Source organism: Phaenicophaeus curvirostris, chromosome 9, assembly GCF_032191515.1.
Source record: "Phaenicophaeus curvirostris isolate KB17595 chromosome 9, BPBGC_Pcur_1.0, whole genome shotgun sequence".
Classification (NCBI taxonomy): Eukaryota; Metazoa; Chordata; class Aves; order Cuculiformes; family Cuculidae; genus Phaenicophaeus; species Phaenicophaeus curvirostris.
Window position 1 is genome coordinate 8,331,900 of NC_091400.1, and position 26,722 is coordinate 8,358,621.

General features: G+C 41.4%; 1 protein-coding gene across 16 annotated transcripts in view; it reads right to left on the minus strand.

Moving 5' to 3' along the window:
• ABLIM1 (actin binding LIM protein 1) overlaps positions 1-26,722 on the minus strand; it is a 204,894-nt gene that overhangs the window by 127,860 nt on the left and 50,312 nt on the right. For 3 of the 16 annotated variants that reach the window (XM_069863747.1, XM_069863738.1, XM_069863730.1), the window contains exon 1: positions 8,939-9,252. The exons of 1 other annotated variant lie outside the window; for it this stretch is intronic. In XM_069863747.1, the coding sequence (XP_069719848.1) occupies positions 8,939-9,182 (244 nt within the window). In that variant the 5' untranslated portion in view covers positions 9,183-9,252. Of the gene's footprint in view, positions 1-8,938; positions 9,256-24,539; positions 24,697-26,722 lie in introns of those variants that run through there. 12 more of the 16 variants (XM_069863733.1, XM_069863736.1, XM_069863737.1 and 9 more) reach the window with 7 other exon arrangements.

The following is a 26,722-nucleotide window of genomic DNA, read 5'->3' on the forward strand; positions in this document are numbered from 1 at the left end:
TGGTGAATTCAGCAGGAGTGCAGTAAAGAGTTGCTAGTCTGAAGAACTTGTCCATGGAAGGTCCATAAAACACCAGATCGAAACAGTTTCCCACCAATCAGTTAATTTGCAGAGCAAAGAAACAAATTCTTTGTTTTGCAGCTGAGAGACCTGACAGAGTAGCTCATTAAGCATTAATATTTAGTGTTCACCTCAGCGATACAACAGAGTAAAGCATAGGCCGTGATCCCTGAAGATGAGGCAACCCGTCATGTGGACACCAGATATGTACCACCCTTACATTTAAACTGGACTAATCAGTTTTCACTATGACAAATGACTAATTCCTCCTCTTCTGATTCTATTTTAAACTATAAATAAGGCTCAAAAAAAGGCACCTAAATCTGTCCTGCAAACGTATCTCATTCCCAACAGCTATTTCACAGTCCAGTGCTGTATCATATAAACCAAACAGGACCTCAAATATAAAAATATGCTTTCCAAGTAGATATAACTTGACTACATAGTGTAATGTTAATATAGTCAGCCAAGCTTTTTCAACAAGTAGGGCTTCTGCTCTAAAGGAAAGAGTCACGTGTCTTGCAGGAGAGTTTGCCAACTTCAGAAAATAAACGAACAATATTTAATCTTCAAAGTACTGGTGTATACTGATAAACTAACTGGGTTTCTATTTTTGCATTTTACCGTTTAATGCTTCTATGTTTTGCATTGAAAACAGTACAGACAGCTCCACTGTCTTATTCCCGTGGTAACAAAGCAGTGATACACATTCCCTGGTGCTGCACTGTTTCTGCACCCCACCAAAAAGACCTTCTCTTCATAGGAAAATAATTGAAACATCAAAAGCAGGATAGTGCAAAAACTGGAATCATGATTGCCCACTCTAATATTGTCATCTTCTTTTCCTCTCAGCTTCACCTTCTCTGCATCTCCTGGGTGAAGAGCAATCCTGCTTTACTTTCTTCCCTTCTCCCATTTACTATTTGCCCTTTCACTGAGAAAAAAAGTCCTTTTTAAAGGTACTTTTAAGGTCCTTGTACACAAAAATCTAGTTGTGCCCAGCTGTCTCTTCCCAGTCTGCCTGCACCCATTAGTATCATGTATTCAGAGAGTAACTGAGAACTTGGCTTCAGTTCCCCTTAACAATCTTCACACCACTGCAACTGCCTATGTAGATAGCTGCAGAGGCAACAAACCACAAAATGTTCCTTATTTCTTTCTGTTAAAGCTAATTAGCTCATCTTTCTTGCTAGCATCCACTAGGAACCATAATTTCGGTCTTGTTTATTGGAAACCATATAACAAAGAATTTAGGCAGAGAGGGAGGGGTGAACCCTACAGAGGTGAATTCAGTTGCTCTAAACCATGCTACATTAATGCAGATTAATGCTAATCCACTGATGTACTACTAAGCAAATTGACTTGGATTGGCCCAGTCAACACGGGTTCACAAAAGGCAGGTCTTGCCAGACTAACCTGATCGCCTTCTATGACTAAGTGACTCGGCTGCTGGATGAGGGAAAGGCTGTGGATGTATCTTCCTGGACTTCAGTAAAGCCTTTGACACAGTTTCTCACAGCGTTCTGCTTCGGAAACTGTCAGCCTCTGGCCTGGACAGGCGCACGGTCTCCTGGTTGGCTGGCCGGGCCCAGAGAGTGGTGGTAAATGGTGTGAAATCCAGCTGGAGGCCAGTGACAAGTGGGGTTCCCCAGGGCTCAGTGCTGGGTCCAGCCCTGTTCAATGTCTTTATCAATGACCTGGATGAAGGCATCGAGTCCACCCTTAGCAAGTTTGCAGATGACACTAAGCTGGGTGGAAGTGTCGATCTGCTGGAGGGTCGGGAGGCTCTGCAAAGGGATCTGAACAGGCTGGACCGCTGGGCAGAGTCCAATGGCATGAGGTTTAACAAGGCCAAATGCCGGGTCCTGCACTTGGGGCATAACAACCCTGTGCAGTGCTACAGACTAGGAGAAGTCTGTCTAGAAAGCTGCCTGGAGGAGAGGGACCTGGAGATGTTGGTTGACAGCAACTGAACATGAGCCAGCAGTGGCCCAGGTGGCCAAGAAGGCCAATGGCATCTTGGCTTGTATCAGAAACGGCGTGACCAGCAGGTCCAGGGAGGTTATTCTCCCTCTGTACTCGGCACTGGTGAGACCGCTCCTCGAATCCTGTGTTCAGTTCTGGGCCCCTCACCACAAGAAGGATGTTGAGGCTCTGGAGCGAGTCCAGAGAAGAGCAATGAAGCTGGTGAGGGGGCTGGAGAACAGGCCTTATGAGGAATGGCTGAGAGAGCTGGGGTTGTTTAGCCTGGAGAAGAGGAGGCTGAGGGGAGACCTCATTGCTCTTTACAACTACCTGAAAGGAGGTTGTGGAGAGGAGGGTGCTGGCCTCTTCTCCCAAGTGACAGGGGACAGGACAAGAGGGAACGGCCTCAAGCTCCACCAGGGGAGGTTTAGGCTGGACATTAGGAAACAATTTTTCACAGAAAGGGTCACTGGGCACTGGAACAGGCTGCCCAGGGAGGTGGTTGAGTCACCTTCCCTGGAGGTGTTTAAGGCACAGGTGGACGAGGTGCTAAGGGACATGGTTTAGTGTTTGATAGGAATGGTTGGACTCGATGATCCAGTGGGTCTCTTCCAACCTGGTTATTCTACGATTCTATGATCGCAAACACTGGCAATAACTTGCCCCACAGCAAATGGAAAGCTGAAACGGAGAGCCAAGGGTTAAGAAGACATCAAATGTTTGAATATTTTAAGTAAAAAAATGGAGCAGACATACTGCAAAAGGGAAGAAATTAAAGACTAGTCCTAATTAATTACTTTTTCATTTTAAATTTCATAGAATCACAGAATCATTGAATGTTTTGGGTAGGAAGGGACCTTAAAGCCCATCCCATTCCAACGCCCCTGCCATGGGCACGGACACCTCCCACTGGATCAGGGGCTCAAAGTCCCATCCAACCTGGCCTTGAACACCTCCAGGGATGGGATATCCATGACTTCCCTGGGCAATCTCTGCCAGTGCCCCAGCACCCTCACAGGAAAAGATTTTTTCCTAATATCTCATGTAAATCTACCCTCTTTCAGGTTAAATTTAATTAAAAAAATCAAGCATGTTTACAGAAGCAAAATTTTTACAGCCTAACACAGATGGGGAGTTTCAGCCAGACTTCTTACTCAAAAATGAAACCACTCCTCAGCCTTTTTCACAAGCAGTATAATAAATACAGTATAATAAATCTGTAGTATAATAAATCTGTACCGCCTACATCAGGTGATTTTTCCCACTTCAGGCACTCTGTGAATCTTTGAGTAACATGAGCAAAACCATCTGCTTGTTTTTAAGATCTAATAAGGGAGCATCCTGGTAAAGCTGATGAAATAAGCAACTATATCTTCAACACGTGCAGTCACTGCAAGATCAAAACCACATCAGCACTGTTACCGTGGTAAAGGGCAAAGAAGAAAGCATTTTCTCTCATGTCAGCAAGAAGAATAAGAGAGGGAACTTCCACCTGCGAGCACTGTCTGTGAACAAGTCCTTGCTATTTAACACTACAGTAGCAGCAATGCATTGTGCAGCAAGCACAAAAGGAAGATTTCTCACTCCCTGATGGTCACTGTGAGAATGGCTGCAATTGCAGGAGTCCAGGAGCCACCAGCGTACCTGCACTTGGCTGATCTTTATCAGGGACAGGTGACCCTTCATGCTGAACCCCAGCTCTGTGCTGGTATCACAGCAGGTTTGTAAGCATTTTCCAGAGGTGCTGAAAAGCACCTGAAAGAGAGAGGCTGCTCGCAGGGTGAAAATTCAACCTCGATGACATGTTTGGTCCATAAAGCCCACAGCACAATAAGCCTAGAAACCTCTACTGTAACACTACAAATTTGCCCCCAGAAAAATAGGACTTCAAGGAGAGAGAAATGCATTTTTCCCAAATGTCCCCGTGCACTCCAGGACCACGTGCTTCATAAAGACAAAAACACAAAATAAGAAGACATCAGTGCATTCAATCAGGTTCTTAGCTGACAGTGATCTGTAACCACAGAATAAGAATCAAAAGATCACATATTCTTGTTCTTGGTAGGCTCAAACACCTAAATAATTTGTGACATTCATAAAACCTGCCATGAAGATGGCACAATATTCTTAAGCAAACTGTTCTTCCACTTCTCTGGCTCTGTGGATAATGGGAACTCACTTTCAAGATAAACTGGATCTTCCATGTAGCAAAAGCACCTAATCTCTGTGTTTCTCAGGTCAATGCAGAACACATCTCCATTTGATCAATCGTATTCATCTGAAGATTGACTAAATCCCTCACTTATCTCCATTCTTGTAGACTGACAAAACCTAGTTCTATTTATCTTTTCTTGTCTTTCCCCCTAATACTATTCTCATTGCCTTCTACTAGTTTCCCTCCAATTTATCTGTATCTTTCTTTTATCTTTCTCAAAATGCAATGTCCAAACCCAGAGGGAGTATCCAGCAGAGTTCTCTTCAGTAACAGAAATAGAGAAAACTTATCTCCCTGGCTGTACACATCTCCTGCTAAGACATCCTAGAAAAAGAATGGCTTTTTTTTTTCAGCAGTATTATACAGCTGATCTATATTTACACTGCAATAAGTATCATTATCCCCCATGTACTTTCCTGAAGTAGCGTTAGTTATGTTCCATTTCTAATCTGTGCAAGTCTAGCGCTTTGCACTTTTATTCACTGAAATTAAACTGCATGGTTTCAAACCATCTAGCCGACTTACCAGGATCATGCTGAATTCGGACCTTGTCCCACAGAAGAATGACACAATGCTCCTAAACTTGGATTACCACAAACTTTAAAGGCCTGCTCCCTATTCAATCATAGAAGCCTGCATTATAAGAAAAAAAAGTTGTAAGGACTGAGGCCAGGAGAGATAACTAGCTTGAAGGAACCCATTTAGAAAGCTATCAAAAAGAAGAACCATCTTATCTGAAGTACAGGAGCAGTATGTGCAGCACCTCTCAGCACCTAAGGAGTACCACCTTCCACAATGACAAGAGAACCCAGATTTTTGCCTCCCTTATCACCACTTGCCAGACTCGAGATTGCTTCGCTTTGGACACCTGACAAGGTCACACACAGCACCATTAAAATCCTACAGTCACACTAAGCACACAGTATGTTGGGAGCTACTACGAACACCAGTACTAAGACCAAAGATTAAAATGGGAATCCTTTTTTTCCATCTGTGCCTTCCTTCTTGCTCTCCGGATAACAACAGGGATCAGTGTTAAAGAAAGTGCAGTTTTCACGGTGATCTTGGGGACTGTTTGGTAGTAAGAATGGAAAATGGCAATGGGGCAGAAAACAGTGCCTGTTCATTTCCCGGCCGAGGGCTCTGGCTTTCCTGCCATAACACAACACAAGAACATCCTACTGATGCATGTAAGCTGATATGTGGGAACTTAGATATAAAACAGTGGGCAAAGATTAAAATGCTTATGCTGCAGCTAGTATTTTATAATTGGATCTTTTATTTCAAATCTGTAAAGCCCATTCCTTTCAAAACCACCTTACCTCTCTGCCTTCCCTCACATCACCCTGTGGATCTCTTGGATCCCCCCTCCCTGCAAACGTACACACAGAAATACCAGACATTCCTTCTCCCAGACTCTTATTTCTCACAGGGTCTCAGTGCTTCATAAATTTTCCCACACCAATCCAGCCTACTCCCTGGCTCATCACGGAGCTGTTTTCATGCCCTCCGGATTCTACCCATGCCTTTCTCATCCTCTCATGTTCCTTCTGTCTTGCCTTAGATCCAACTGATCTGACACAAGCAGCCACTCTCACAAGCACTGCTTTAAAATAAGGCTGTTACATAAACAGTTACTAAACTCATAGAGGAGGTTGATTAGCTATATGGTATCTATCTCCTTTCCCTCAGGTGTATCCCACTGTCCCATCCAGAAAGTAATCAGTTTGGATGCACAAGCAACAGATGACAGTATCTCATACAAGAAGCAACATCACACAGTTCCAAGTCAATTTTCTCTTCAAGATTCCACTGCTCTCTTATAACCAACCAACTTCCAACTTATGCTAGTCCTCAATACCTGATATTTTTCCACAGAATCCTTTGTACCAGAGTCTGGCCTCCAGAGAATCAAAGCCATGTGCTGAACCTTCTAGGCTGAGACAGATGTGGTTGCAGCAAACCTCTTGGCTAGCAGTCCCTCTTGTGGGAAGCAGACCCTTGCCACTCACCCTAGAAATGAGTCTTTGTCCAAATGAACCCAAAGACCCCCATTCTGCATTTTCCTTTCAGTGACTCAAAGCCTCTTTAGAACCCCTTTCCTTCTTTATTTCTGAAGGTTTTTTCCACTTTTAGACTATTTTTGACTCTCAGTATCATGCCAGCATTTAACCTCATGAGACAAGTTTAACTTCCAAAGTTCCCCTATGAAGAGGATGGAATTTCATGATACAAGTGCTAAGTGAAAGAAAACCACAGGTTAAGTCGCAGACTGAGACTCACTTTTTGAATACTGAATAGCTCTGCACTTGCTGATAATTCCTGGCCTTCCAAAACCCTAAAATATGGGCCTTTCCTGATGGTTATGATTCCACTTATAAGCAGCAAGGAAGATATTTAGTGTGTCTCCAAATGCCTTGAACAGCACAATTTCTAATCTCCGTTTGTAAAGCCAAACACAGACAGCAAACTGTCTTTCAGCAGGGTATATAAACTGCTAAATCTTGCAGTACTTGAGGCACCATAATCCCCAAGCAGACACGTGGCCTAACACACAGACTCATGCATTTTGTATCTTAAAGACACACACCGCATTTACAACCAAGCCATTTTCAATACCCATTCCATTATTTTTTGTTCTAAGCAAGTGAGGTTCTGTTTCCAATTGTTGTTTAAGTAAAGCTGAGACACCAGACATCTTGCAACCTCCTAGATAGCATATTCATGCCACTGGAAATTAGGACCACAGCACCCATCCTATTGAATAGAATCATGGAATCATGGAATCACAGACTCATAGAACAGTTCGGGTTGGAAGGGACCTTAAAGATCATCCAGTTCCAACCCCCCTGCCATGGGCAGGGACATTCCACTAGCTCAGGCTGCCCAAGGCCCCATCCAAGCTAGGCTTGAACACCTCCAGGGATGGGGCAGCCACAAGAATCACCCAAACTGTAGGACAAGAAATAAAAAAGCCCCAGTTGTTGTTAAGTATTACCTATCACAGCAGAATGCTCATCAGAACCTGCCCTACTGTCCTAGTGACTGCTTATAAATGAGTGAAAAACTGCAATACTGCAGATTTCTAGATCGATTTAAGCCCTGTACGAACTAGGAGAAAATTGCAGCTGTGCAAAAAGGTGGCTCCCAGCCTGCTATAATGGCAATGAATTTCTTTAGAGACCCACATGGATTGATCATATAGCTGGACACTGTTCATTGAATTTATTTTCAATTCTAAACTGTGATCTATAAAAATTCCTAAACTGTCTGTAGAAGTTCTCTCCAGAATATCAACGTGAAAAACTGGAGGGGCTGGCAAGGCAGAACAACAGTTGCTTTTTCTGGTTCACAACCAGATATTACATATCTTGTGTTTTAGCAAAATCTTAATTAAAATTTTAGTTTTAAAATGACTGATTACTCAGGAGCAGTAACTATCCTAAACAGCACATGAGTTTTGGCCAGTATTACTCTTACAGTGTGAAGTTCATTGGGCACAGAGTTGACTAGCAAAGAGCTATTTGCACAGAAGAAGAATCGTTACCTGGCACTAATGAAAAAACAAACTTAAAAGCAGATCTTTGAAAAATACTTGCCTACCACATGCAAACACTCAAAATTAACATTTTTAGGAGATGATCAGTGACAAGTGTGTGAAAGTCTTCTCTATCTGCTAAGTACAGGAAGAATTCCACAACATAAACAGTTTGGGTTATCAAATTCAAGGTCCATAAAGCAAGTCCTAGAAGAGAATGTCTTTGAAATTTAGATGAAATCTTCAGACTAACATTTACAGCCAATTTCATAGACTGGAGTTTCCAGAAAGAAAAATTTCCAGGAATTTTTTAAATCAAATTTTAATGTATTGTAAAAATTAGTTAGGCTGATGAATTCCATATGTAAGTCCCACCACCACTGATAGCTGTATGAAGGAATAAACCAGTGCTCAATATTAATTAAAAACACAAATGAATTTTTAGGAACTACTGGGACAAAGAAAGAATATTGTTACAACTCTGTACATACACCCACATTATGCTGCATGTTGAATACAGTTACAATCCCCAATTTTCCAAGGGTTATAGAAGAACTAGAAAAATAAAGGGAAAATGGATAATTCAAGGGCATGGACTGGCTTCCACACAAAGAGCATCTAAATAAATTATGACTGCTTATCCAGGAAAAGGAGGTACCTGGATAACAGCTCCAACAGAAATCTAATAAATTCACAAGGGACAAGAAGAAGGTGAACACAGACATTTAATCACTTCTTCTAATTCAAAATTGAGCCAGCTTCAAATGAAATTACTTGGCAGTTGGTTTAAAAGAAATAAAAGGGCATATAGTTTCATAACGCCCATAGGAAAGCTCTGGAGCACACCACAGGATTTTGTGCTTTCAAAAAGTGTTTTCCTGGCTTGAGTACTTCTGCAGCTTAAGGCCCTCTTTCTCCCACAACAGTCACCTAATAGAGAATTGTATCTGTATCCACCAACTACTTTTGACTAATCAGATTATAATTCGGCTTTTTCTCCCTCTTTCCTTCCTGTCTGTCAGTGATAAAATATTTTTCCACATCTAAACACGCTTGCTGCCACAAAGCATCTTGCTGCCACACAAAAAATAAGCTAGCTGTAAAACAATTTAGCCTATTCACCAACCAAAATTCAAGATCCAAAGGCAGTTCTCACTTACCCAGATCCTCAGCAGTGCCAAGTAACCTCTCACATAAGTAGTAGTCATCTGGATTCAAGTAGGGCAGTTGCTTCAGCAAGCTTTGCTTAGGAATGAGATACAAGACCTCTGCAATATCCCCATCCTCAATAATTGACATCCTTTTGACTGAATTTCGGAATTTCACCTTTTCCAGCACCAATTCTTCAGTCTTACTGGATCCACACAGCTTCCCAAAGCTGTTCAAGATGGGAAAAGACAACATTTCTATCCAGAAGAAGCTAGGAAAAGCAACCTGTAGTGTATGTAGTCAGTCTACTACTCACGGCACACTGTCCTTAACAATCCTTCTCTTTTTCTCTTATCCAGCAAAGGAGATTAAGGAAGATTATTTTTAGTGATTATCTTCAAGAGATTATGGCAGTATGCTTGATCAGGTGACTGCCATCTAAAACTATTGTAATCAGATGCAACTCATCTCTGGGAATGCAAAAATTGGAAGAAAAACCATAAAGAGTATCTGAAAATCAGATTAATATCCAGGACAGGAGAAAGAACGTAACAGAGGTAGGTAAGAGGATTACTCTAAAATAAAAAAACCTTGCTGTGTCAAAAATCTTATTATGGGAGAATCATCATCTTAAGCTGCACATGCACATCTGTGCTTTTAATCTACCATGCTCCTGCTCCATGCCAGGTCTGTCCATGCACTATGGTGAACAGGTCACAGTAAAGGCAGAGCACGTTCGTCCCCTTTTCTGAGGAACGTACAGAGGCTGGCTAGCACTACTTCATAAGCAGATTTCTTTGGAGAAATCCTTTCCACAGCTTTCACTGTCTTTTCCAAACAAAAGCACTTAAGCTTTCCCCTAACTACTAAGGATTGCTTCGCTCACGCTCTTCCTCTCCAATTTCCTGTGTAGCTGACAGGAGAAACTTGGCAGATACTGAGCCAGCCCTTCCTGCTTCACCTACAAGAAGTATTTACATTAATCCAATTCCAGTGACTGGCTAATCTAATCATCTAATGAATATTTCTCCCTGGGTAAGGGTAGAGTTAACCATCAACTGGGCACTGGAATGGCACAGGAAATTCCAAAGTGAAAGAGTAAAAAAAGTCTAAACCAACAACCATCCTCTCTAAAGCACTGGTAGACCCCAAAACACGCCTTACTTAGAGACAACTTCAGATTCTTTATTCAGCCAAACTCACAGAGATAACTGTGCAGACAGTGTTTGGCCAAGGTTTTCAATTCCCCTTAACACACATAAGTTCGCTATACCTGAAAAAATGACCTGGTGTGATAATTGCTCTGGTTCCAGTAAGGCTTTGCTAAATTAGAAGGTGAAAAAATAAACAGCAATAGGCTTACTGAGCACAGTGGGAAACTGTCATTTAACTCTTTCCACAGAACTCAGAGTTCAAGTACTGTCTACTGATGGGAACATGCTTTGAAGAGAAGACTGCTTTATTTACAGTTTTAAAGAGAACATATCAACTCACAAGTCCAGACTTTGATCATCTATTATTACACATCTCCTATGAGGTCATCGCTTTTCAAGTAACAGGACTTCTAGGTGATCTTGAAAACAAGCCTGAAATCACAGTTCCCCTTCAACAGCCATTCTCCTGGGGTTTCTAATCAGTCATGGACAAAGTGGGTCAAAGCTGGAATAAATCAGCCCCACTAAATTTAATGCTAATATATACCTGAGGAAGACCCGGTTCAATAAATACAGCAATCTGAGATCCGCCTTAGAGTAGCTTCTATCCAATCAGAAATATCAGCAAATGTTGTGTTTTGAACATTCCCCCTAGGAAGTAAAGCTCTGAAGCAATTTTTCAATCTCTCCCAGATTTCACAACCTACTCTTCTGCACAGCAGAGCCACTCAGTGGAAAAGACTTATCTTCTGAATCTCCAAAAGCTTCTACCACTTCAGGTGAAGGTGTATCATCATTCTGTGCTGAAAGCAGAAAGATGACTCATCGGAGAGGGCTGGTTGCACTCCAACACAAGTATATATCTCAGCTTACTCGAAGACTATATGTGTGTCGCTGGATAATTGGCAAAGGATGTTGACATGTGACAACCGCAGTGCCAACTATCCAGCCACACCAACACCTCCAGGTGGACTTTGCCCTGAGAGGTAGGTGAGGCAAAAAGCACACAATGCCCTGAGATTAACTCTGATTCCAACTTTCTAACTATGTTCACCAAGACAGACATTACACTGTCTAGGTATAAGTACTAAATCAGCGTGATCTGAAGTGTAGCAGCAGTAAGAAGAGAGAGCAGTCTTTTCTCACATAATCACACACTATAGAGGCTACATAAAACCTCTATCGATTCCTTTAACTTGCAGCTTGCGCCTGCGTAGAATCATAGAATCATAGAATAACCAGGTTGGAAGAGACCCACCGGATCATCGAGTCCAACCATTCCCATCAATCACTAAACCATGCCCCTTAGCACCTCGTCCACCCGTGCCTTAAACACCTCCACGGAAGGTGACTCAACCACCTCCCTGGGCAGCCTGTTCCAGTGCCCAATGACCCTTTCTGTGAAAAATTTTTTCCTAATGTCCAGCCTAAACCTCCCCTGGCGGAGCTTGAGGCCATTCCCTCTTGTCCTGTCCCCTGTCACTTGGGAGAAGAGGCCAGCACCCTCCTCTCCACAACCTCCTTTCAGGTAGTTATAGAGAGCAATGAGGTCACCCCTCAGCCTCCTCTTCTCCAGGCTAAACAACCCCAGCTCTCTCAGACGTTCCTCATAAGGCCTGTTCTCCAGCCCCCTCACCAGCTTCATTGCTCTTCTCTGGACTCGCTCCAGAGCCTCAACGTCCTTCTTGTGGTGAGGGGCCCAGAACTGAACACAGGATTCGAGGTGCAGTCTCACCAGTGCCGAGTCCAGAGGGAGAATAACCTCCCTGGACCTGCTGGTCACGCCGTTTCTGATACAAGCCAAGATGCCATTGGCCTTCTTGGCCACCTGGGCACACTGCTGGCTCATGTTCAGTCGCTGTCAACCAACACCCCCAGGTCCCTCTCCCCCAGGCAGCTTTCTAGACAGACTTCTCCCAGTCTGTAGCACTGCACAGGGTTGTTGTGTCCCAAGTGCAGGACCCGGCATTTGGCCTTGTTAACCCTCATGCCATTGGACTCTGCCCAGCGGTCCAGCCTGTTCAGGTCCCTTTGCAGAGCCTCCCTTTGTACCTCCCTCTGTTACCTCCTGTAATGTCTGAAGAATTGCAACCAAGCGACAGCGGTGAAAGGGCAGAGCAAAGGCAGAAAAAGCTGAATCCTCTTTCACCCAAGCAGGCATCTGTTCCTGCACTTGGCAGGCATGACTTGTGTAACTCCAGCGTTGGCTTGAGAGGCAGCAGAGGACAGTATCCTTTTCCCACAGTATATCCAGTCAGCCGGTGACTGCTGTAGAAGGGTCCAATGTTCCTTCAAATATTGAAGTGCAGTCCAGTCTAAGATGCATGGGATTGGTGTTGGCCATGGGGACAGCCCCATATACACCAGCATTTTGTGTCCCTGTAAATGCTTCTGCTTAATTAAAAACAAGGTCCTCCTTTCTCTGAGAGACTACTCGATGGTGCCCCTTTTGAGCCCTGGTGTTTGCTTTCATTGTCCAATAACTGCAGTCTCAAAGACCACATACAGGCTGCTGCTTGTAACAGAGAGCAGTATGATTTTTGTCTGTTTTTTAAGTACAAGCTAGGTCTTAAAGAGCCTGCATCCTGTTAATATGTAATATAAGAGGGCAAGAAGTAGAAATGGGCAAAACAAGACCATGAACCATCACAGTGGCTTCCTGGATCAGATGAAGGGCTGTATGGAGCAGCTGGTTTGAGGGTCAGAACCTTGTATCCAAGGTTAAGGACAAGGCCTGAGACAGCCTTGTACCACACACTGGGATTCAGCCTTAGCCAGAATCAAAAAGACAGTGGCAATCTCCTACTGCTTAAGTCAAGGACTGGATTAAGTGAAAAAGATTGATTTCTAATATTCTTACTAAAAAGCAAAGGGTGGAAAACACAAGGGCACAACCTTGTCCTTATGTTTCTTGAAACACATTCTCGGGAACCCAGGGTGCCCGACCTGGAAGTAGCATTGAGGAAATTTCCTCAGTATCTGTCAAACAGCAAAGTATTTTCAAATCACTGCCAATTCAAAGCTGTGTTTAATCAGTGCTGGGGACTCGAGCCTGCACAGAGCACAGTTTGAGGTATGGACCCTTCCCAGACCGCTGGTTTTCACAAGGGACCGAATATGAGACAGGAATTAGACAAACTAGCTACTTACAACAGTTTATCTCATTGCCAACTTCATAACTATTTTATTTATAAATATTTTCTGCCACCTCAAGACCATTTACTATTCAGTTCCTTCTGAATGTATCAAATCATTTGACTGCCCAGATGATAAAAAAACCTCTTATGCTTCATATATAACCAGGAATAAAGACTTCTGTATTTACACTCCTAAAACAGAACAAAAAAATGTGAGTGCAGTCCACAAATAAACTGAACAAGAGAATAGTAAACATTGAATTGTAGGAAATATTAGATACTAAGGGCTAAAATCATAGTGAAGAAATACCCCTCCACCCTCCTGAGCAAAACTGAGGGTTAAACCGACCCTTTGGCTAAATAGAAGGCAGAAATGTGTAGTGTACTAATGTTGTCTATAATTCCTTCTGCAGTTAGAATTAAACTTCCTGCAAATGCACTTCAGTGTGACTTCATTCATGTACTGAAAGCAACAACAACCCCAATCGAAAAAAACAAGAAACTGAGGTCAGCCATACCAGCTCAGCAAAACCTTGCTGCAAAAAGAAAACAAAATAAACCCATAGAAACCAAGGTGAAACAAACCAAAATTTCCCTCATAGCACTTCAAAAGGTAACACATTTATTGTACAGGTAGATAGCCCCAAATGATTCTTCATGCATCTGTCCAAGGCAACAGTATTATCATCTTCTCCCATTAAGAACTCTCACAAATACAGACAGCAAGGAGGGGAAAAAAAGCCTTCATATAAATGAAAAATGAGCAAGCACTATATCTATTTACACCAAGAAGTACAGTTATCCAAGCAATAAAATAACTGAAAAAGCAAAAGAGAAAAAAAAGACATTCTAACATTCAAGTTCACACAGAGAAAAGAAACAAAAGCTCTGTACTTGTGTTAAAATTACTTCGTATTGGCAGTTTTTTCACTTCTGACACACTTACTTACTCAAGACTGCAGGCTGAGTAGAAAACACTCAGCTATTGACTGTAAGCTTGAGGAAACACTTCATCCACATGTCGGAGACCAAAAAATCCACATGCACATCTTTAATTTCTTTACCTAAATGTCCAAAACAGGCAGTCATCTTCCGGGCATACTGACACAAACCATTCTCCCTGTAGTGTTCCTCACCAAGGACCGGTTCACCCATTGCTTCAGGAGGAGCTGCCCTGCTCTGCAGAGTACACCAACTACTACTTATCAAGACCCATAGGACAACAGGGCTTCCTCCTCCTATTTATCGTCATTAATAATTCAGGTACTACATAAAATTTGCTGAGCTTTAAAAAGCGGTAGTGCAAAGTTACTTTGTGGCTTTTGAAGCAATCATGTTTTAGTCCTTAAAAAGTATCTCAGCTTATTATATTCAAATAGCTTACAGAAAATATTTTCCAATGGCAACAAAATCTATTCTCTTGCTGCATAAGGGTGCTGCAGAACAGCAAGACGTTGAAAACATTAAACCCAGAAACACAATCGCCACCACTACTAAAACATTGTATAAGAAAGCAGAGGCATCCACACTTGTAGTGCACCACTAGTTCATCACAGAATAGTTTGGGTTGGAAGGGATCTTAAAGATTATCTGGTTTCAAGCCCCATGTCATGCACCTTTTCTCAATGCTAAATATCTTCTGGGGACTAAAAATAAATGAAAAAAAAAGACCTCAGATACTAACGTCATCACATCTACTGGCACAATGCATTTCAGAAGAACCAAGGCACCACAGCCAGGAGCAAAAGGAAGACAGTATTTTCTGAGCTCACTCATGGGAGTGTGAAGCTCATCTAATCTTGCTGCTGTTATCTTAGCTGAGAAGAGAATACACAAGAACTGCCTCAGCAGTGGCCACACATACCTGTCTCTGTTCTGCTCTTCAGAGAGCAAAGAAGATTACAGGAGAAAACACATTAAAAAAAATACACTAAAAATCATAGAATCATAGAGTCATAGAGTCGCTGAGGTTGGAAAAGGCTTCTAAGATGATGAAATCCAACACCACCATGCCTACTAAACCATGTCCCCAAGTGTCGGGTCTACAAGCTTTTAGAACAACTCTACGGAGGATCACACAATCAATGACAGCTACTTAACGAAACACTTGCAGAATGGATTTGGCTACTCTCTCCTGATTCAGGTAACCACTACCAGCGAAGAATGGGTGTTCCTCAAAACCAAACATCCTGCTTGTCCACTGCACTTGTTTTTATCCATTCATTTAACACTTGAGCAACTTGATCCAGTGGAAGCTGTCCCTGCCCATGGCAGTGGGGCTGGAACTGGGTAAGCTTTAACATCCCTTCCAACCCAAACCATTCTATGATACTATGGTCTTAATGTTTTCCAGGGACAGGGCGCTGCTACTGCTAAGCAGATACAACAGATTGAAAAGCTTAGTTATTCATATTTAATATTACTTTGACAATTCACTGTGTATAAAAGCATAAGGTGTATTTAAAAAAGAACTGACAGGCATCACTATATTTTATTGTGCTTAAGTCTACGTGGGATCCACATAGATATGAAATTTACAATCAGCAGGTCTCTACCAGGTTAGTTTACTGGTTTCAACCCATCGAAGGTTCTACACTGCTGCCTAAGGCAGGAGAAGCATAAGGACCGCAGCCACACGGCATCTCTATACTGACAAAAAAAGAGTGGCATATTGAAAAGGGCTAACTCAGGGTAAAGTGATATTAGAGGTAAGATGATTTGTGTTATAACTCAGCTGAGCAACCCAGTTAAGAACAAGTCTCTCATCTAGGCTTGTTATCACGCTGCCAAGTCAAAATTTTTTCTTCACTGATACTATAACTGATATTTAACTGATCATTAGCCAAAAGCTGTCCAAAATGCCTGTTTTTGCAGCGATAACGCACGGAAAACACAGTACCGAGGAACTGTTACCGAGTCTGTCAAGTCCATGAAGCCTCTGAACATCTACATGAAAGGATAGCAGCAAGTTCAAGTCTGATAGGATGAAGCTACATTTATGTCACCTTACACTGCACTAAACATTAACTCTTTAAAAGCCCATCTGGGGATCTTCTGGGCTGGCGCACTGCAAATTGGATCTCCATTTTACACATTAACAGCAAGACTTGCATGCATAAACTGTTTTGTTAAACTAATTCAGAAACAAGAAAGCAGATGTTATTGTGTATCGACTTCTCCTTGCTGTTCATTCCAAAACACACATGAAGCATCGATTTACCCTTTATTCTCCTATTACAATATGCAACCAAAAAACCCACAAGACGAAACACAACTACACTTCTATCTCAGACTTTAACTAAGACCACATGGTGACAATTTCCTTTCCCAACTGATGACATTTGCAAAATCTTTCAGCTGAATTAAAGCATTGTGCTCAGCTTCCTGTTACCAACTATGTATGATAACTTTCATGGCACAGGAGCCTTTGATAACAAAAGGCCAGCTTTGCAGTGCATTGTAAAACTGGACAGGCAGCAGAACAAGCTCTTGGGAATGCTTTTCCCTTTGCTGTACATTCAGAAATCTAATCTGACTCACTTCCCTAAACCCTAGTGTCCACCAAGTTTATCCTTCAGTGCTTAATCTTAACAAACACAAAATATCAAAACAATATGCCTGTGATTACATCTGATTGTCATTTTCTTGGACAAAAGAGAGCCCAACAACAGCCACGCTATGATCATGTGCAATAATAAGCTATGCTGAAATAGTACAGAGAAAAATCAATCCCCAAATGAAATATTTAAATGACGTTAGGGAAAAGAAACCCCAGCATCAGTTATCAAAGCACTATCTACTACTTGTGGAAGCCTTAAAATATTCCTTTCAAACATCAGGTATTGGCCACTGTCAGGGATCAGATACACATCCACTGGAAATGAAAGAGCGGTTTATATCGGTTTCATAATTCCTCATTTCTATTTATCTGGATAATCCACTTCCACTAAGAATACTGCAAATAAATAAACATAAATTGCTTTTTAAAAGCATCTATCGAGCTTACCTAAATGCAAGAAACAGAAACAGACTACTAAATCCCCAACCTGTGATACAAAATGGGCCATGTCTTTGGAGGCAGAAAGTTGAAAAATCATATATTCTCACAGGAACTAAACTAAGTGGCTTCACCACTCCCTTTCCAGCACTCGATCTGCGCACAGAATGAATTCTGCAATCAATGCTGGCTATAGCTGTCCTTTAACAAAAGAAAACAACAAAAAATGACATTTCAAAGAACCACAGAATGGGTTGGGTTGGAAGGAACCTTTGAAGGTCATCTAGTCCAACAACCCTGTAGAAGCAGGGACATCTTGACACCACCCATATCATAAAATTATCCTCATTTTGTCTAGTCTAAATCTATCTTCTTTTAGTCTAAAACCATTACGCCTTGCCCTGTCTCTACAGACCATACCAAATAGTTTGTCCCCATCTTTCTTACAGATAAAAGATGAAAGGGGACTCCCTTTCAGCACTGGAAGCTGCTCTAAGGTCTCCCTGGAGCCTTCTCTTCTCTAGGCTGAACAACCCCAACTCTCTCAGCCTGTCTTTGTATGGGAGGTGCTCCAGCCTTCAGACCATCTATGTGGCCTCTTCTTGACTCACTCTAACAGATCCATGTCCTTCCTGTACTGAAGACTCCAGAACTGAATGCAGGTCTCATGAGAGCAAATCACAGGGGAAGAATCACCCTGCTGGCCACACTTCCTTTGGTGCACCCCAGGATATGGCTGGCTTTTGGGGCTGCAAGTGCCCATTAACAGCTCATGTTGAGCTTACCCACCAACACCCCCAAGTCCTTCTTCTCAGGGCTGTTCTCAATTCATTTTCTGCCCAGCCTGTAATTATGCTACAGTTGCCCTGACCCATGAATAGGACCTTGCACTTAGCTTTCATGAGGCTCACACAGCCCCTCCTCTCAAGTCTGCCGAGGTCCCTCTGGATGGTATCTCTTCCATCCAGCACGTTGACTAAACCAGAACAGCCTATAGAGGTCCTATTCTACTCCATTTAAATAAGGAGCAAAACTATTTGCTGAAAAACATTTTTTGCATTCAATACCATCACAGCTATCAAAGTATCTGCTTCCATAATCAATTATTCAAATTATTAACAAATAGTGAGATTAACAGTGAGAACGTAGGACTGAAGAGCTGGAATGCTAACCTGGGTTTTGAGAAACATGCAGTCTCTGCTCTCCCATAGGCCTGTGGTTGGTCCCCGAGCCGTTCTCTTAACTTCCTCCATTGTTTTTCCCCATATCACTTTTCACCCTCAAAAGGGTTTTATAACAATAGGTACATTAGTAACGGGAACTACAGAAGTACCACTGATAATAACTCTAAGGGGTAACTGCTCAGAATTAAAAAAAGAGGTCATAGAGAGCATAGCTGAGTGCTTCTCCTTGATCTTAATTACCTTCCAACTAAATTACCATGTTTCTTAATGATTTTCTAATAGATTGCAGCCCTTCCTTAACACTGAAAGTGCTCATTGCCCCTGGAGAATCATGTTAACAGATAAGGCAAACAAATGAATTTTCTACATCTTCTCTGATCTGAAAGTTCCATTTTTAGCTTTGCCTCAAACAGGCAAAATCACTGTTAGTCTGGTTGCTGTGACTAGAAGAATGCATAGTTCTCAGGTTATGACAAAAGGCATGATTCAACAAAAGGCTATTCACCTTACTTTATCAATTCCAATGTTTACTTCAGACTAGTCATGGAGAAAAATAAAAGCTCAGTTCTCAACTATTTTCAGACACAAAATAATAGTGTGTGCATTAATGGATCCGTCTCTTGTATTATTACAAGATGAGGTGGCTCAGCATTTTATTTCCTGGCAGCACAAAGCTAATCTATTGATCTATAATGTCAGGAACACTGCACCATGTATTCTTATAGCAATACCAATCCTTTTTACTTACACGCAGGGAAAAAAACAACCTGTAATTGCTGACAGTTGGTCTGATTTTGTACGTACAATAGAGTGAGAGCTATATGAAGCAAAAATATAAAACATTCTGCACCCCCAAGACTCTTGATGATTGAACAACTGACTCAACAACACAGTTCAAGTGCTTGCCCTTCTCAGAGCTTATAAATAATCCCTCAACTTCCATGGGGCCACACCACGATGCTTGAAGTTAAAGAGACACCTAAGCCACTCTAGGGAATAATTAGCAAAAAGAACCCTGGCAGAAGCTGGCAGTCCTTCAGACATTCAGTAGGAAACTGGTTTATTTCCTAATCCTCACTAATATTCAGGTATCTTTCATTCAAACAGATATTTGAGAAACAAGTAAGCGATGTGAAAAAACATTTTAAACTTTTAATTTTCTTCTACTTACTTGTGGTCACTACTATTTAAGAGCTGAGTTTTCAATAGCCTGTAAAGAACTACTTAAAGAACAAAAATCAAAATAAACAAAAAAATCAGAATTAAATTATATCAGCTAGAAGCTCCAAGAGCTGATATGGTTCATTAGAATAGCTCTCCATTGTGTTCCATAACCATTCTGCTTTTCCAGACAATCACAAAGGTAGCTTCAAGTGAGCAAAGATTTTCAAGATAAATGTAATTCCTTTAATAGGTCTTTTTTCTTTACTTTTCCTTTCTTGAACTTTGATGTTTTCCTTCTATCTGAGAGGAAAAACTCTTCACACCGTTCTCTTCTCAATGTAGACTACACAGTAACTGAGATAGAAATAAGTTGGGAAGTAGAGATCAAAGATTAAAGCTCAATGTTCTTTCAGTCCTCATATTTATGTCTTGCACCTTTATAAAGAGCAGCATTACGAGCATGACATCAAAGCAAACACCACTCCTCTTGTTATGTATTAAAATAAACTGGATATTATTAAACTCTCTCTTCTGGCAAGTCATGATTACAGAAATATACACAGCAGCTTTACTCAAATACCAAACAAATAATGATGTTAGAAGAAAGTCTTCTCCAGGTCCCTGAAGGGCTTTCTGAACATCTTAGTTTAACATTTCCTACTCTCTTCTACAGTAGCTGAACAACCAGCACACATGATTATAAGAACAATCAAGTACCTATATCTCATATTTCTCTTGCGGCATCAAACTCTTAAGGTCTCCAACACCATAACATCCTCAGATGCGCAACTCTAAAAGGAGAACTATTGCAGTCATGCTGCCCTCACCCACCTTCAGCAAAGCCCTAAAACAGATTCCTTCTTTGTACTACAAGGACTAATTCAAGTACAATACCTACCAGAAGCTGGTACAAACTTTTTGTCAATGTCCATCAAAACTAAGAATAGGAGGTTACCTTTCTATATAGTGGAAAGTATGGCAGTGCTACAGGATGCCAGAAATGACATCAGTTCATCCACTGCCAACGTTCCTACTAAAAGCAGCTTTAAATATGCTGTGTTGGTTAATCTTTGTTTTGTAACTAAATAAATCCTACAGCACTGTTGAACCTTTCCTCTCATGGTCAGCACTATCTCCTGGTTAAACCAGATGCACACACACACACAAGTGATCGAGAGCCATGTCACAAACTAGGAAACTGCCAGTTAAGCAGAATTATGACTCAATGAGCAGCTCACTTCTCGCACAAGGGTCACATTCTGTACAGAAAAAAAATGAGGCCTGGACATATGTGAAAATACATTAATGGTGCAGACAAAAGACTTGGAATACTGTTTAATTTATTCATGACAGAAAATGACATCTAACATACCATGTAACTACTAGTGTTGGATAAACGGAGGTTTTGGTCCTCTTGGGTACTCCAGGGTTTCGTTTTGTTTGTTTTTTCTTGATGGAACCTACTCAATTAAGGTCTGTAATCTGGCTCCAACAGGAAAAGCGACAGAGAAACACAGCAAACTTCCGAAACTGACAGGACATTCAAAAGGAGAAACACGTCCTTGCCTTGATGACAGGTACAGCTGGGTTTGTTCTTTACCAGTGCCACTCAACAAAGGACAGGCCTTATCTTATGATATTTCCCTGACATGCACGAAATTGTGAACCTGTGCCTATCAAATCCTAAGAGAGTTATTCAAAGATAGTACTAAATCAAGAGTCTTGTTCCTGCAGTGGAAGTGGAGGGCATTTGGCATCTATCAGGATGACCTTAGAGGTCTTTTCCAGCCTTAATGATTCCATGAAATAAGGTTTCATAATACTAGGAAAAATCGTTCCAGTGGTATCATCACCTACAGTAATGGAGAATGAATCAAGTGGAATACCTATAAAGAATCTAAGACCAATACGTTGACTGCTTGATTTACATTTACCACATTGTCTATGCAACAAAGATTTACAGCAGTAAACTATAACACAATGTGAAGTTAAGATGGCCCTTGCCATCTTTAAGACATAATCTGCTGCTGTCTTCTTAGCCATCATCATAGTCTCTCTACTTTCTGGTACTTAATATACATTAAATGTTGCATCCGAACTGTCACTCCGCACTGGGAGGTCTGGTTCTTCAGTTTATGTAGAGTGCAAACAGCTATTCCTATTCCATATTAGGAGGCTGGTTTGTTTGGGGTTTGGTAAGTGTAAACACTCCCTCAGCCTAGAGCAGAGCTTAGTTTTCTTTTACTTGTGTGACACTAACACTTCGTTAAGATACATATTTACCACTGACAAATCAATGACTAAAACCCAAATCCCTCTCCCATGCAGTTTCCAGTCCAATTTCCACATCTCTTCTGTCATTAACACTCTCTACGCATCTTTGGGTTTTTAGTGAGAGTTCTGCCCCAGTATTATTTAGGAATAGTTCTGCAATTGAGAATAGCAGCAGCAACAACAACAATTAAAGAAAGCAGGCAAACCAACCAACCTGTCAGGCTCTGCTATTAAAAACTGACTGATGAATTTCTTCTAGCAGTGCTGAGCAATATTTTCAGATGAATCAATTAAAACAGGTGCTGACCACCAGGATTTATCATGAGAGAACCTTATGTTATAAACATATGCTGTGAATAGTTTTGAGACTGCAACTAGCTGGCAGCTTCCAGTTTTTTCCTTTTTAACTATGAATGAATTACAAGATAATGCATTGTTTTGTAGTGGGTTTATCATTATTTTATTATTTAGTTTTACCCACATCTGTGCTTTCTTTGGAATCCCAGCCCTCCCAGTACGTTTCCTAGAATCAATTAATTGATTCTGAAGAAGTAAAACATTGCAGTTCTCCAGCTGCCTACTGAATTATCAGAATAAGGTCAGGCCTTCTGACTCAAAATAGACATCTGACAAAAAGAATCAGTGCATCATTTTTCTGGAATGTGAAAGCCAGCATGTGAAACTGATTGGAAACTAAAGTAACAAAATCTGTTTTCTTTACCCACTAAGGAAATTACAAACAAATATCCCCTGACTATCTCTCTATATATTACATTTCAAAAGGGCTGGATCCTCAGCCTTCTCCTTATGCTAGGGAAGAGAAAGTGCAAAGTGCTACCTGCAGAGTAGCAAGGAGAAGTAATCGATCATCTCTCCTGTGCTTTATCAGTGTGGCAGGCAGGAGTTTTGTCTGTACGACCCTGCAGTGAGATTTCCATATCCACATAAGGTCACCTGCATTAGCCAAAGCAGGCAGAGGTACAAGCAAGACTTCCCCAAATCTCAGTAGATCCGCTCAGGAACTAGAGAACCAGACATTCAGCCTAACTTCACTATAACGAATCCCCATGGGATGTGGATAAATGTAATTTGGTCAGTACATTCACACAATGATATAGTAGTTTCCCACGTCACAACAATACAGAAATAGCTAATTTTAAACAAAAACTATTGCACTGTAATTCTGTGAGGATTAATTTATATTAATGTAATAAATCCAACACAGTGCTTTAAAAATAAAATAGTAAAGAAATAAGGAGGGAAAAAGCAGTAATTTGGCATCTAATTCAGCACACGTTGAGGGAAAGAGCAGAAAGAGAACACTTGTACCTATTGTTTGGCCAACAAAGACTAATTAGCAACGGAAAAAAATATTTTTTCTGTTGTTATAAACTGTTGGTAGAAAGCTTAAGTTGTGATTTTTGTTTAAAATGAAGTGATACTTGTCCTAAAGAGATGTACACAGTTCTTTAATATGTCTACCTGCACATTTTTTAAGCTCAAGACCCATAAAGATAGACGATATTTGTGTCAGACATTATTTTCAAGAGACAAATATTGGATTAGACAATGCAAAGCAGAAATAGGACTTTACTTCTTCCAGCTCTAAGCCCTGAAGCCAAATCGCTACCCCAAGGGTTTAGATGTCCAAGCATAACAGAGAAAACAACCGCCCACACTTGAGTTTCCAAGAAAGCTAAATATATCTTCTTTTTATTTACACCTCTTCCCTGCCTTTTTTCTAAGATCTTGGTATAAAAAAGAGAGAAGTGTTTACTAAGCAAACTAAGATTAGCATGCCTCCGCTTGGTATCACTTGTTGTAACATACCACCAAAACTGTGCTGAATGTGCTTTTGGTGTTTAGAATCCCAGTGCTTTGAGCCTCAGCTCCTAGTGCCTCCTTGCAGGTCACTACACGCTGGCATTCTGCACTGCACAGTTATACCTGCGGCACCTTTGAACAAGGAAAAAGTCCTGCTCGCCAGTGACAGCCACTCAAGATCCTGCTGCCTTGCCTCTCTGTGCAGAGGCAAACAGAAGTGACAGACGGCTGCAGGACAGCCAAGAACTCGTAGGTGTGCGCAGTAAGTCACAGATTGCACAACGCTTCCTCAGGCTAAATTCTGAAGAAAGCTGCCCTCAGTAGCACCCTGAAACAGATCGGTTATCAGCTTTTCATTCAAAGCATTAATTAACAATACGTTGACCTTTTATGCCACCTTCCATTATGAAACTCTTATACAGAACCTACCCTCTGCAACAGCTGTGCTGTCATTGTTACCTAGAGGACAGAGAACCTACAAAACAGAGCAAGTGAAGTATCTCTCTCAAAAATACACGCGCAGTCAGAGCTGGGTAACAAACCTGTTCAATTCTACCGAGTTGTGCTCTGCTCCTTTTATTAAAAAATCCAGCCCAGGGGAGAAACACATGGATGCATGCACACGCTGTTCAGCCATGGAACAAAGTTCACTGTCCATAAAACACACCAGACTGGGAAGATGTTTAATTGCTAAATCAGTAAAGAAAAACAACCTAAAATAAAGAAATTGCTCTATGAACAGACATCCCCATTTCAGTCCAACAGAGCTTTCTCAGCCTGCTCTCCTGTAAATCCAAGAACTAATGTCCTGTGAATGGCTTAACCTATCTAATTTATCAATAGAGATTTCCATAGCAGAGCTATAGCCCAGGACAAACCTTTGCCGTTCGCAGAGCTCTGATGTATTTCTACTTCCATGTGGGCTCTCAAGCAGTAATGGTTCTGGATCTCAAGAGCTACAGTCCTTCAGAGTACAGATGACATGCTAGAGGAACAACTGAGAACCTTCAGAGGTGGCTCACTCTGCAGCTTTACTCCTACTATTTCCTGGGTTGAATAGTACTAGAGGGAGTAGCCCAAGCAAAATAGGTGTGTCTGTGTTCCCAAACAGTTTAAAGGAAGAGTGAATATTTTCCTCTAGATATTCCATTAGTCATCAGGACCACGGTATGTTGTCTTTCAAATAGTGACATGTTCTTATGTATTGACCACCCCGAAGCCACTGACATTAGTGATGACTTTCTTGTTCATACAAAAGGATCCTCACCAGCCTCACAGGCTGACTGGCAAACAGACTTGATTTTGTCCTGAGACTGTTTTCTTTCTGTTTTACTCTGTGCCTGGTCTCCACTTCACAGTCTTACTGCACCACAGCAAAAGAGTAAGAGCCTGTGGAAGATGGGGATCAAAAAAACCCACCGTTACCACTTTCCACAAACACTTAGAGGAGGGAAAGCTGAAGTCCCAAGTGTCTCCCCTGGGTTCCCACAACACCCCACCCAGCCAGAGGCAATTAGGCTGACTAGAAGTGTAGACTTCCAGGCATTTCCTTCTATGCAGCTGAACGTATCCAGAGACAAAATGTTCCATGAGCAGCTGAATTAATGAATCTTATTCTTCCTGACAGATGTGTAGCCAAACATCCTCAACACCCATCAGGTTTGTCCTACCTCCATTTAACATTCTCTTGGCAATACCATTCCCAGAAATACTTGCAGTTCCTTTCCATTTGTATGCTTTCCCATATCCTCTCCACATTCGTTACATCAATCCACAGAACCCTTAAGATGTCTTCAGTATTTTCAGTGTCCATCCATACCTCCTACCCTGCACACTCTCTTCTTTCACTCTCTCACCATTCTCCTGTACCCCAGCTACTGGTTTGTATCTTTAAGTTCTGTTTCCCTGAAAGAAGGAGAGAGGGAAGATTTACACAACAGTTGTCTAACCTCTATGTCCTAGGAAACAAGACTGAAAAGCAGTCAAACACAAAGTGCACAATTTACAAACTGACAATTTACCCCTCTAGAACACACTTCTTATACTCTGTACATTATTATGGACTGAGAGATGCCGCTGTAACAAGAATCCTATTTTATCCCTAAGATTTCGCTTTAGACAACAGCAAAAACCCCAATCTTTCTCTTCTAAACATGTATGAAATGATTTCAGAGACACATGAAACTTCTGAGTTCTTGGGTGGGAACTGTTAAATCCAACAAAATTTTGGCCAACTACTTTTAATTCCCTGTCTCAAACATCAAATTCTGAATTTCCTGAACTCTTGACTTTACTTTCCCCACAATGAATTATCATCTTCTCAGCCAGCTTGTTAAAAATACAGTCATGAAGATGCACAGACAAATGTAAACACAGGCGCAGGATCTGGTCTCTCTACCTTTATTCTCAGTCTGGCATTCTCCTCCTCTGGCTTTATACACTTTCTTTGCTGCCAAATTAAGTGGAGCGCAGGACAGGGCGTTCACTCCATTTGGACTTAAACGCGCCTGACTGAAAGTGATTAGCTCATCAGAAACACTGCCTTTCTCTCCACCTCTATTCTTCTTTTTAATAATCAAAGCACCGTACAGTTTAATTACCACTACTAGCACTCTGATGTGGTAAGGAGATACAATTATTCCTGTTCTGTAGACAAGAAGACTAAAGCATTACATTCCCAGGAAGTGCTGACCACCAGTATTTATTTATTTTATTAACTCTGCTCCTTGTTACAACTGGATATTGTGTATCCATCTCATACAACAGTGAAGAGGAGCTCTTTGGGCCCAGAAATAAGTTCTTCTGTTTTCATTAAGAGACAAGTTCCTTAAGTATGCCAGGGTGACTTCTGCAGTTAACCACATTTATATCCTTTGTGTTTACGTGAAGAGATGAAAGGGAAGGAAGATGAGAATGATTTAATATACATTTACATATTGTACAAGTCATCACATTCACACTAGCTATGTCTTACTAGCAGGTATAGCATTACACACAATATTCAAGACACTTATTAATTCTTCTATATAGCTATGTACATGTCGCTTCTGTAATACAATTG